Source organism: Giraffa tippelskirchi, chromosome 1, assembly GCF_054371585.1.
Source record: "Giraffa tippelskirchi isolate mGirTip1 chromosome 1, T2T-mGirTip1v1.2.pri, whole genome shotgun sequence".
NCBI classification, from domain to species: domain Eukaryota; kingdom Metazoa; phylum Chordata; class Mammalia; order Artiodactyla; family Giraffidae; genus Giraffa; species Giraffa tippelskirchi.
Window position 1 is genome coordinate 224,518,455 of NC_137275.1, and position 11,345 is coordinate 224,529,799.

General features: G+C 48.0%; 1 protein-coding gene and 1 long non-coding RNA gene across 12 annotated transcripts in view; one reads left to right on the plus strand and one right to left on the minus strand.

The window, feature by feature from the left end:
• Positions 1 to 11,274, plus strand: part of CNTRL (centriolin) — an 89,096-nt gene extending 77,822 nt beyond the window's left edge. For 9 of the 11 annotated variants that reach the window (XM_081528577.1, XM_081528583.1, XM_081528603.1 and 6 more), the window contains 10 exons: positions 242 to 315; positions 1,356 to 1,544; positions 1,959 to 2,184; positions 3,626 to 3,831; positions 4,813 to 4,953; positions 6,501 to 6,773; positions 6,951 to 7,013; positions 8,187 to 8,393; positions 10,225 to 10,311; positions 10,556 to 11,274. In XM_081528577.1, the coding sequence (XP_081384703.1) occupies positions 242 to 315; positions 1,356 to 1,544; positions 1,959 to 2,184; positions 3,626 to 3,831; positions 4,813 to 4,953; positions 6,501 to 6,773; positions 6,951 to 7,013; positions 8,187 to 8,393; positions 10,225 to 10,284 (1,439 nt within the window). In that variant the 3' untranslated portion in view covers positions 10,285 to 10,311; positions 10,556 to 11,274. The remainder of the gene's footprint in view (positions 1 to 241; positions 316 to 1,355; positions 1,545 to 1,958; positions 2,185 to 3,625; positions 3,832 to 4,812; positions 4,954 to 6,500; positions 6,774 to 6,950; positions 7,014 to 8,186; positions 8,394 to 10,224; positions 10,312 to 10,555) is intronic. The other 2 variants (XM_081528641.1, XM_081528628.1) reach the window with 2 other exon arrangements.
• On the minus strand, positions 6,934 to 7,727 carry LOC145521067 (uncharacterized). Its single transcript, XR_014065073.1, has 3 exons — positions 7,682 to 7,727; positions 7,208 to 7,248; positions 6,934 to 7,019 (listed from the first exon to the last, which is right to left on the minus strand). It is a non-coding gene; the product is annotated as an uncharacterized LOC145521067 (long non-coding RNA).
• Positions 11,275 to 11,345: the final 71 nt, after the last annotated feature.

An 11,345-nucleotide genomic window follows, 5' to 3' on the forward strand; every position in this document is an offset into this window, starting at 1 on the left:
TAAATCTTTTTTTTTTTTAGCATGTAAGTCTTTAAAATGCGTCAGGCTCCAAGCCCAGATCTGGCTTGCGCATGTACCTCTCTCTTGGCCTTGAATAAGATAGGGTGGCGTAGTCACCTGTTATGCCCTAACAGAAGGAAGTATAAATTCATTTTCAGTCTATATTTTTAAGGGGACCGATGGGAAACTGGAAAATGTATACATATGTATTTCTTATTCTATGTAAATGTTATTTCTGTAGAAAAACGAGAAGCAGTAAACTCATTACAGGAGGAACTCGCAGATGTCCAAGACCGTTTGAACCTAGCGAAGCAGGTGAGCCTGGCAGATGTGACCCTCTAGTCACGTCCTGCGGGTGCGCGGGTAGTCGTTTGAAATAACAAATCAAAGAGGCTGGTTCCCTCTCGCATGAGCAGGTCCCATAGAGCCATTTACTTAACACAAATGTAATATGTACAACACCTTTGATGCAGAGCAGTAATTTTCTAGTTTATTTTAGCCCTAGAATTCTCCATTCAAACAGTGTTTTACTCAAAGCTAGTAAGTAAGGGGTGGTGGCTAGAAGAGCCCAATAGTTGGTTCACCGCCATTCTGAGGGCTTCAGGGACCAGTGGACCTTCCTTCCCCATGGCACAAGTGAGGTCTTTATGCTTCTCAGCATCTTCCTGCAGTAATTCAATATTGTCGTGTGAGATTATTGCCAGAATCTGAGTTTCAAAGAACCTTAAGCAAGCTTTAGACCTTAGTTTCTACTCTGTAAGTTACGGGTTAGATTAGACATCTAAATGCTCTTCCTTCTACTTTAAGATTCTGTGTTTCTAAGATGTATGAAACTGAAAGTGTTCTGTCCTTTAAAAAGTCTTACACGGGTTCTTATGAACATTTTCTGTGTTATTAGAAATATGGTAACTTTTCCAAAAGTGTTTAATTAGGGTTCTTTGAAGAAAGAAGTCTTTATTGTTTTCTGATTTTTTTTAACCTGTATAAATATTTCAGATGGTAACAAAACCATGACTTTAGGTTCAATTTCAATCAGAGTTAAGGCTTGTTCACAGCTTTTCTTAATCTTAGCAATCCTGTGAGGTGGGTGTTGTTTTTTTCCCACCTCAGTGACAAGATGGCTAAATTTCGGAGGAAATGAGTCTCTTGCTGAGGTTCTGACATCTCTGTCATCTTAGGTACTAAAAAGAGGGAAGTCAGTGATTAAATTGAGCTCTGGGTACCTGGATAATAAAGGATATGGAGCTTTTAGGCTTTCGTTTTGTCGGACTCAGTAGACAGATGCAGCTGTGGCACCAGCCACCTATAGTGAGGGTGGTTTTGTCCATAGTTTCCATTTGTTCTTTGACCCGAAGGACCTGCTCCACACCACCAAGCGCCAGGATGTACTGCTTGGCGAGCAGACCAGGCTCCAGAAGGACATCCAAGAACGCGTAAAGAAGTTGGAAGTCTGCCAGAAAGAAGAGGAAGCAAAACAACAGCAGCTGCAAGGGCTTCAGAAGGAGGTGGAGGAGAACAGGACCGAACTGGCCCGGCAGGAAAGGGTACCGCACACCCCGGGCGTCCCATGAGAGGAAGCGCTTCATCCCTGGCGTGCGCTTTCCTCCCCTGGCAGAGCGCTGCTGGGAGGCATCCCGCCTCGGGTCTCGCTCCCCGTACCTGCCCTGTGTGACCTGAGGGGGATCTTACACCAACTCTTTGACTCCCTTGGCATTAATATTATGGACCATTAAGACTGTAGAACAGGCCCCAAAAAGAATCTTGGTGGCCCCGTGTCAGTTCCTGCTTATTCCCTCTTCACGTGCTAGCCAAATCGTTTTCCAGTCCCTGCTCGGTCCCCTTTGTAAAGAGAACTCACTCTCAATCACTATAGGCTGTTTTCTACTTTCTGTTCGAACTGGAATCTGACTACTGTCCGTGAAGAGTCCCTCGACTAACTAAGGTTGTTCTCTAATAAGACGTTTCAGAGACTCCAGAAAGAGAGAGAAAGTGAGGAAAAAAAATTAGAAGCCAGTAGAGCGACCCTGCAGGAGCAGCAGCAGCAGCTGGAAAAGGAAATAGCAGACCAGAAGAGCACGCTGGACCGGGTGCTCACCCAGCTGCTGGGGGCTGAGGAGCGTGTCAGGACTCTGCAGGAGGAGGAGAGGTGGGGTGAGACCCTGCAGAAGACGCTCTCCCAAACCCGTATGTATCCTGGAGCGCTGCGCCGAGGGTGGGGGAATCTGCTGAGTGTCTTAGGAAGCGTGTAAAGGAGTCCCGGGCCTTGGCCGGAGCCCAGACAGGAGGCAGGACCGGCGTGGGGGAAATACAGCCCCTCACTCTGTCCTCCTGGTCCTGCGAAAGAAGAGGGAACGGGCCCAGAGGGCACAGAGAGTCTGTCTTTACGGAGACGGAATTTGATCCCGACACGGTCCGGGCTTTTTCTTTGACTGTACCACTTTCTTTGAGACTGCTCTTTCAAGGAAGTGGAATATTAAGGCAAAGAAGTGCCAAAGGTGCCCTAAAGGCTTTCTATAAAAGTACATTAATTCTGAGCTTTGGAACAATGATCCATTTCATCTCAACTTGTTACAAAAAACAATATTAACAGTTCTGTGATACAGTTGTTGGCCATTGGGTCTGTTTATTCTTTTGAGCCATACATAAATGAAGTTGACTCCAGGGCAAAAGATGGTTCTTACGTCAGTAAATGAATTTTTTTTTTCTTAGACTTCAGGTTTTAATAATGCTCAGAAAATGTTGCCCTCCCTGCGGGGACTGTGAGCACTTGAGCTTTGAAAGGGTTATTGCTCCTTTTTCCCTGGGGACTCTCGATTCAGACCCAACCATTTCATTTTGAAACAAACCTAGATATGCTGAGTCTGACCATGCCAGAGGTGTGAGAAGTGAAATCTGGGCAGGGTGTTGCTTTACAGAGGTTGATTAGAAAAGTCTGTGTTAAATATCACTGTTGTGTATAAGCATCTATTGAGTCTCCTCACCATGTACTAGGTGTTTGTATGCATGATTCCCATTAAATACCAGGAAGTAGGTTCCTTCTACAGAAAATAAGACTCAGGCCATTCCAAATCCTGTGTCCTTTTCCTGGACTGCCTCCCATGAAGGAAGAGATACTGTGCACTCCCCTTTATTTAAAAGCTAGGTTTATAACAAGTGCCCCAGGGGCTTCCTTGGCCATCCAGTGATTGCCTCTGCTCTTCCAATGCAGGGGGCACAGGTTCAATCCCTGGTCGGGGAACTAAGATCCCACGTGCCCATGGAGCAGCCAAGAAATTAAAAAGGGGAGAAAGGACTTGGATAGATGGTCAATAAGTAAGTACATAAATAAATAGCACTTCAGTGGTCTGTTCCATGTTCCTTGCACCTCACAGAATTGGTGCTGTCTGGTCTCAAAGACTCAAAAGAGAAAAGGGTAGCCGTCTGTCACTTTGGAATCAGGTCCTTCAGGAACAAATTATATCAAAAGGCAGCCTTCTCTGAACCTTTTTCTGGGCCGCCGGTGTGGGTCAGGGGAGACTTAGACAACCAGCTGATGGAAGAAAGTGCCTAAGTGAGCGGCCTGTCGTGCAATCTGCCGTTAGCCGGCCCAGGGCCTCAGGCTAAACTACCTGAAATACCATTTCAGAACGACAGCTCTCAGAACGGGAGCAGCAGTTGTTGCAAAAGTCAGCTGAGCTACTGGCTCTTCAGAAAGAGACGGACTCTATGAGGGCAGACTTCAGCCTCTTGCGAAACCAGTTCTTGACAGAGAGAAAGAAAGCCGAGAAGCAGGTAGCCAGCCTCAAGGAAGCGCTCAAGACCCAGCGCAGCCAGCTGGAGAAGAACCTTCTCGTGAGTACCCGCTGCCCAGCCTGGCAGCTTGTGAGGAGATGATGCTTTTCAATTTTTAACTAGAATACAGCTTCCATGTAGAGAAAGTAAATGACCTGGCAACACAGTCCCTAACCCAGCTGTTGTTTTTGGTACATCTGTGCATAGTTTGTGCCTGAAGCTAATGGTAGATTTTGCCTGAGTCTGGGCTCAGCCCTAGAGGAGTTGGCTGGCTGGCTGGAACGCTGGTCAGAGGCTCAGACAGCAGCCTCGGCGAGCCAGCCTCTGCGCACCGCTCCAGCAGGGGCGCGGGGGTTGGGGCGGGAGAGCTCCTGAAGACCCTCGTCCCCAGCTCAGCAGGGGCGCAGGGTCTGGGGGCGGGAAAGCTCCTGAAGACCCTCCTCCCCAGCTGCAGTCTGCGCTCACAGGTTCTCTCCTCATGCCCTTTTTGGTCAGCGTCAGCTTTAATAATCATTATTCTAAAACTAGGACGCTCAGTCTGTCACGCTCTCATCCCTGAGATAAATTGTGGGTGTTGGTACCCAGATGAGTTGAAAACAGTTTACGATGCCTAGAGACCGATGGGCAGTGAGAGGGGCTGCCCCAGAAGAGGGTTCCCGAATGCCCCGGAGGAGTCCTGTCGCCCTGCAGCGTGAGTGTTGCTCTCCAGCCACGGATACTTCCCAGAGAGCGGTAACACTTACAGCCAGCGACGTGCAACATGGTTGTGACGAGAGTAGGCAGACGTCAGGATTTTAATCCTCCCAGGAGCCCTGTGACGGTGGCTCACGTCTCACAGACGGGGGAGGGTAACCTGGTATCAGTGATAACATGGCACATCTAGGATTCAGGCTTTCTACTCCCAGCTCTACCACCGCTGCTGCAGGAGGCTGGTCAGTCAGCCCTTTATAGCTGGAACCCAGACAGGAAATGAAACCTCAGAGCCAGTGAGTGTGTCAGGCAGCAGCGCACCCCTCCAGAGCCCTTCTCCTCCCTTGCTAGGAGCAGAAGCAGGAGAACAGCTCCATGCAGAAGGAGATGGCGACTATCGAGCAGGTGGCCCAGGACAACCATGAGCGCGCCCGGCGCCTGATGCAGGAGCTCAGCCTGATGCAGCAGGAGTACGCGGAGCTCAAGAAGCAGGTGCGCCCGCAGCCCGGGGCGCGCGGAGCTCATCTCCCAGCAGCGCTCATGCGAGGGGCGCCTCTCTGTGAAAACTGTCAGACTAGTGATCAAACTGTCCTTCTCGTTTTGAAATTCAGAACTTTCCCCAAGAAGAAAGTATTTATTCAAGAGACACTTTTAAAATGCCCCCAAGATACACTTTTGAAATGCCTTAAGTTCACCCAACTTAAGTTTTTGAAAGAAAAATGGCAGTTCTTCAGCATAAAATTTTATCATGTCCCAAAGTGCTGTGTTGAAATACTAGATTTTATGCCAGAAACAAGTCTATAAGAGACAAACTCCCACGGAAACCTCTGATCGCCTGTTGTGCAGCCAGGCAGAGGAGAGAACGGTTTACCCTCGGTGGAGGGTCTCACCCTAGACCCCCTCGTGCCCCTCAGGCAGTGTCAGGGGCTGGGCCGTCCCAGAACTCTCTAGTCAGGCTGCGCGGGCCACTCGAGTCACCCTGCTACACTCGGTCCTTTGCATAGCCCCATGTGGCCATTTAGTGTCATCTGTTCCTATAACCCACCCTGCCAACACACACGTGCACACACACACGCCCACCCCTTTGGCTCAAGAAAAACTTACTTTTAAAGGCCCCTCGGCCTCTGTAAACTTGGAAGGGCAGTTAGCAGCGGGTGTGACTGTAATGTCTTCACCGTGCTCTTTAAAGGCCCCTCAGCCTCTGTAAACTTGGAAGGGCAGTTAGCAGCGGGTGTGACTGTAATGTCTTCACTGTGCTCTTTATGGGGAGAGCCACAGAGTGGTCTCAGGTATCTAACACAGTCCATAGCACCTGAGGAAACCGCCAGACTCCCCACACCACCAGATTCTTCACATGCAAAATAAAAACAGTCAATCAGACCTTTTCAAAGCCCCTTTCAGTGTTAACATTTATAACCTAGACTTACAGCCTGTTTCAGTAAATAGCCCCTTTCTCATTTGAGTACCACTGCTGCTGCTGCTGCTGCTAAGTCGCTTCAGTCGTGTCCGACTCTGTGCAACCCCATAGACGGCAGCCCACCAGGCTCTGCCGTCCCTGGGATTCTCCAGGCAAGATTACTGGAGTGGGGTGCCATTGCCTTCTCCATTTGAGTACCACTAAGGTGCTTCATATAAATTCTCACGTAGCTCTCACATTTCAGGATACAAGAGGTTTAGAAGTTAGCTAGCTTGCCCTAAGTCATACTGGTAATGTTTATTGGAAATGAGATTGGAACCCAGCTCTGTCCAGCTGCAGAGAGACTGACTTCTACAGTCTAGGCCACCTTCAAGCAACACCATCCCATGCTTTTCTAAATGGGAGTTGCTCCAGTCAGAATGCCAGTAAAATCATTTACTTGGTAGCTTAGAGATTCTTGAGTAGCTGGAAAAATTGCAAATTTTTACAGTTCCAATCATAATAAGTAACATTTGTAAGTCTTTCAGTATATGATACATGTATTTAAAATATTAAATCGTTAAGTAACGATAACAGTTCAGTTCCAATACCTGGTGGTATTTGACTCTCACTCGCCCTTTAGATGGTAAACCAAAAGGACTTGGAAAGAAGACAAGTAGAAATCAGTGAAGCAATGAGGACACTTAAGTCTGAAGTGAAAGATGAAATCAGAACCAGCCTGAAGAATCTCAACCAGTTTCTTCCAGAACTGCCAGCAGACCTGGAGGCTATTTTGGAAAGGAACGAGCACCTAGAAGGAGGGTTGGAGAGCTTGAAAGAGAACTTTCCATTTGCTGTGAGTGAGAAACCATCACCTTTTGAAGAGAAACTGAATTTTTCTCACGTTCACATAATGGTAAGGGTTTATTTATCCTGCTGTTCTCTGGACTTCGTAAAAGGGCCCTTTGGTTCCCACCTCCCCCAGATAAGTTCAGACATAGACGTGAGGGTGGGAGGAGGGCAAGGTGGGTGGGTTACTGATGGCGGGCGGTGCTCAGAGACTGTCTGATGGGTTCCCTTTTCCTCTGAAAAGGATGAACACTGGCGTGGAGAAGCTCTCCGGGAGAAACTGCGTCACCGTGAAGATCGACTCAAGGTTGCCCTTTTTAAAGAAAAAAAAAGGATAAGATGCTTGGCATGTTGAGGAGAGTGGGGGAAACTGCTCTGTCGCAGCTGTCCCAGCAGTTTTATAGATGGCACGTTCGAAGCTCAGAGAGGGTGGCGTCGCAGTTAGCAGCAGGGTCAGGGTTCGGAAGCGCGAGTTCTGGTGCTCAGCCTGGGGTTCCTTACCCCGGGTGATGCTGCTTTGCCTCAGCCGAAACTGACAGGACCTGCAGACAGAAGACGCGGTGATGAAGACAAAGCTCACAGGCCAAGGGGCAAGGATTGGGAAAAGCAGGAAGGCAGGCTTGGGTGTCAAAGAAGAAGCTGTTGGGCTCAGGATATGTTGAACTTGAAGGCTTCATGAGACACACAGGGAAGGATGTCTGTCTGTAGGCAGCTGAAAATAGGCGTCTGGAGTTTAGTCGTAAGGGCTGACCTAAAAATTTGGGGGTGAAGAGTGTAGTGGGGAGTTGAAAAATGAGAGTGGGCGGATGGAACAAGAGAGGAGAGAATGTGTCCTTGGAGAAGGGCCACTCGCATCTGGGGCCGCGGGGGAGCCACGTGCAGGTCCGAGCGCGAGAAGGCCCTTAACACCAGACAGCCTCCGGCCACACGTGGCGGTTTCAACGGAAATCCAGGTTAAAAATTCAGTTCGGTTACCACATCTCACGTGCTCGACAGCCACACATGACTAGTGGTTACTATAGTGGGCAGCAGATATAGAACATGGAACATTCCTGTTGTCACAAAGTTCTGTGGGACAGTGCTTGCCGTCAGTTTTAATTAGAGGATCATTTCAGAGGCCAGAAAGCAGTGTGGGGTGGAGGACTCCATACACTGAGACACTCTGAAGATACCAAGCATAAACCAGTCCTCTAAGTCTGAACAGTAAGGAGAGATGAGGCAGGCATCTCCCGAGGGGGATGCTGGAATCCCGGGTGTTGGGGGGTGGCGCGCACAGGCCGGGGCCAAGGTCCATTGCACAGAGGAGCCTGGTGGCCCCGCCCCCCCTTTTAAGTTTTGACGACGAGGAGTTTCAGCAGCCACTTCTGTGTCCTGACGGTCAGATCTGCCTTGCAAACATTAAACGTGAGGGAGCTGCTCAGTACTAGTCCTGACACGTTCCCTCCGTGTAAAGCCCTAAGCCTTCCCGTACCGCTCGCAGGCCCAGCTCCGACACTGTATGTCCAAGCAGGCAGAAGTGTTGAGCAAAGGGAAGCGTCAGACCGAGGGCACGCTACACAGCCTGAGGAGGCAGGTCGACGCCTTAGGGGAGCTGGTCACCAGCACGTCTGTGGAGTCCACGTCGTCAGCCAGTCTGTCTCAGCTCGAATCGTCCCTTGCAGAGGACTCCCATCTTGGACCAAGTCAGGTAGGAGGAGGCTCTTCACAAGTGGTCTGACTTGTACACGGAAAGTCCCTGAAAGCTTTGAGGCCCACAGCCTAGAGTAGACTCAGGACACAAAAAAATGAAAAATGAAAGTGAAAATCGCTCAGTCCTGTCCAACTCTGCGGCCCTATTGACCATACAGTCTGTGGAATTCTCTAGGCCAGAATACTGGTGTGGGTAGCTGTTCCCTTCTCCAGGGGATCTTCCCAACCCAGGAATCGAACCGGGGTCTCCTGCATTGTAGGCAGATTCTTTACCAGCTGAGCTACCAGGGAAGCCCGAAGGGCATCAGTTTCCCCAAGATGTGAAGGTGGAAGGACACAAATGTCACCTTCAAATCTCGGGGAAAGTTGTCTGAGGGAAGACTCACAGAAGTTCTCATGGTCCCTGGGGAAACTGGAATCAATTGGTTGGTAGTAGATGTGTAAAGAGGATGAGCTGATGATTTAGGAAATCAGCTAGGAAACAGGGACATAGTTGATTCTCCTATGGAGGCGTTCCACTTTCGGATTTCCTTATTGTCTATTTGGTAAATATAAAGGGTTTAGGGAATTCCCTGCTGGTCCAGTGGTTAAAGACTGTGTTCCCACTGCCGAGGGCCTGGGTTCAACCTCTCGTTGGGGAGCTAAAATCCCATACGCCATGTGGCACAGTCAAAAATAGAAGAGTTTAGACCTCTGAAGCCAACTGTGTCCCAGTTTAGTCTGTCCGCTTGGGAAAGGTGGTTGTGCCAATTGCTAGTCCTAAGCGAAGTTTGAGCACAGTTTGAACTCTTAATTGAGAGTCTATTAAAAAAAAAAGCACAACACTGGATTTCACAGGTTTTTCTGTGTGAGACCTAGATGAGGTTAGTAATTATTTAGGAGGAACATAAAATATATTCATGGAATCTGTAAGTAGTAACACAGTGTTCCTGTCAGACAGATAAGAGCTACCGTTTTGCATGCCTAGTGTGTGTGTGCGGTGGCTCAGCGGTCAAGAATCTGCCTGCGATGTGGGATCGATCCCTAGAGGTCAGGAAGATCCCCTGGAGGAAAGCATGGCAACCACTCCAGTATTCTTGCCTGGAGAATCCCACGGACGGAGGAGCCTGGCGGGCTACAGTCCACACAGTCGCAGAGAGTCAGACATGACTGAAGCGACTTAGCACGCACTGTGTGTGTGTACTAAACACTTTACATGTATTGCCTCATTTATATCCTGGGGACTAGGATTTATTCTTCTATATAGGTAAAGAAATTGTAGAAAACAAAAAATGATGTCAAGGTCATAGCGAAAGACAAAAGACAAAACCAGGATTTAGAGGCTGATCTGTCTTTACCACAGAGCAGTGTATTGTGTGTATTGTGTGTCTGAGCCACAAGAACATTCAAGGCCAGTTTGCATCTTTAATAGACACACAGCTTGTTCATTAGCAGCAGAGCCAAGATTTGAATATGATCACCTTAAATCTTTCATGGTAGGACCCAAGTCAGATACAGGCCAAAACCATCATGGGCCCCAGGGCAGGCCGTGAGGAAGAGGGTCAGAGGCACAGAGCATTACAGAGCTGACGACCCTGGAGGGGAGAGCCCGGCGGAGTGGGAGACGGGTGCGCAGGGGCTTGGGCGCCGCTTGTCTTCAGCTCACGTGGCGGCCGGAAGACCTGAGGCGCCCAGGTCCAGGAGGGGAGCAGGCAGTGGTAGAGGCAGTGCCTAGCGCGCGGCTCGTTAGAATGACGCTGGGCTCCGGAGTCTGTGGGGTGAAAAGCTGAACTAGGTTGGAGTTAGCGGGCTGGCTTCTGAGCGTAACGTTTTATCTTCCTTCTCTTCAGAGCTCCTTCCGTCAAGTTCTACAAGGTCCATCGCAGTCAGTAGACAGTTACCGACACTGATGCTGTCCTCAGCTTCCTGCTCACGGGGTACGTTACAAAACGTTCTTTTATTTATAAATAACTAGCACTTTCAATTGGCAGATGTTGAATTCTAGCTTATCATACTCTTAAGAAAAGTAACCGTCTAACTTTTATCCTGGGTAATTTTGTATGGTGGTTCATCTTAAAAACATTTTTCCAAAGAAGTACTCAAATATGTATTTTACCTGTTAGCCATGATGCTATCATCTGGTTCTGTGAATTTAGTTAAAACCTGTTTTTACCGTTGCAGGAATTCATCCTTAGTACCTTCTCATCGTGTTGTAGGACGAGTGGCTCAGCCAGATGGGGGAAGACGATCTTGCCTGAATAGGAGGAGCAACCTTCTCCGCTGCCCCAGACTGCAGAGTTAGGACGCCACTTGGTTTCACCAAGATCCAGTCAGTTCAGATGCTGAGAACTCCACTGTAGTTTATCCCACTTCTGGTTACTGTGTGAGTCACCTGTACACATGGGAACACTGTATCCAATTTAAACCAGGGGCTTACATGGCTGAGGGTTTTCTTTTTTTAACCTTTGAAGTGTGTTATTATAAAACCAGTGCTGATCTGAATCTATAAACTGGTAAAATCTAGTTAGAAAGGTTAAAAACATACTTAAGCTCCTCTTTATTTATAGTGCCAAAAGTTATTTTTGGATTTGTTTAAAATCTATTTTCATATGAAAATAAAAGATAAAAAAAATTTGAGTCTGACATCTGACTTTACATTTCACGGATCTACAGTAAACCCATAAATTTTTTACCCTAATTCCAAGAAAATGTCAAGTCTTTCGAATGGTTTTCCATCTCTGTCTGCAGGTTGAAGTATGTTGTATCCATCAGTGAATGTATTTTACCACTTGAGAATACCTATTATAAAACTGTAATATATACTTCAGATATACATACTTCAGATGCCTTTCCTCAACAAAAAATATTCTTTGGTGGAAAATTAGAACTTTGGAAAAATCTGTGTGCATTTTTAGTTGTTCAGTCACATCTGACTCTTTGCGACCCCCATGGACTACAGCCCACCAGGCTC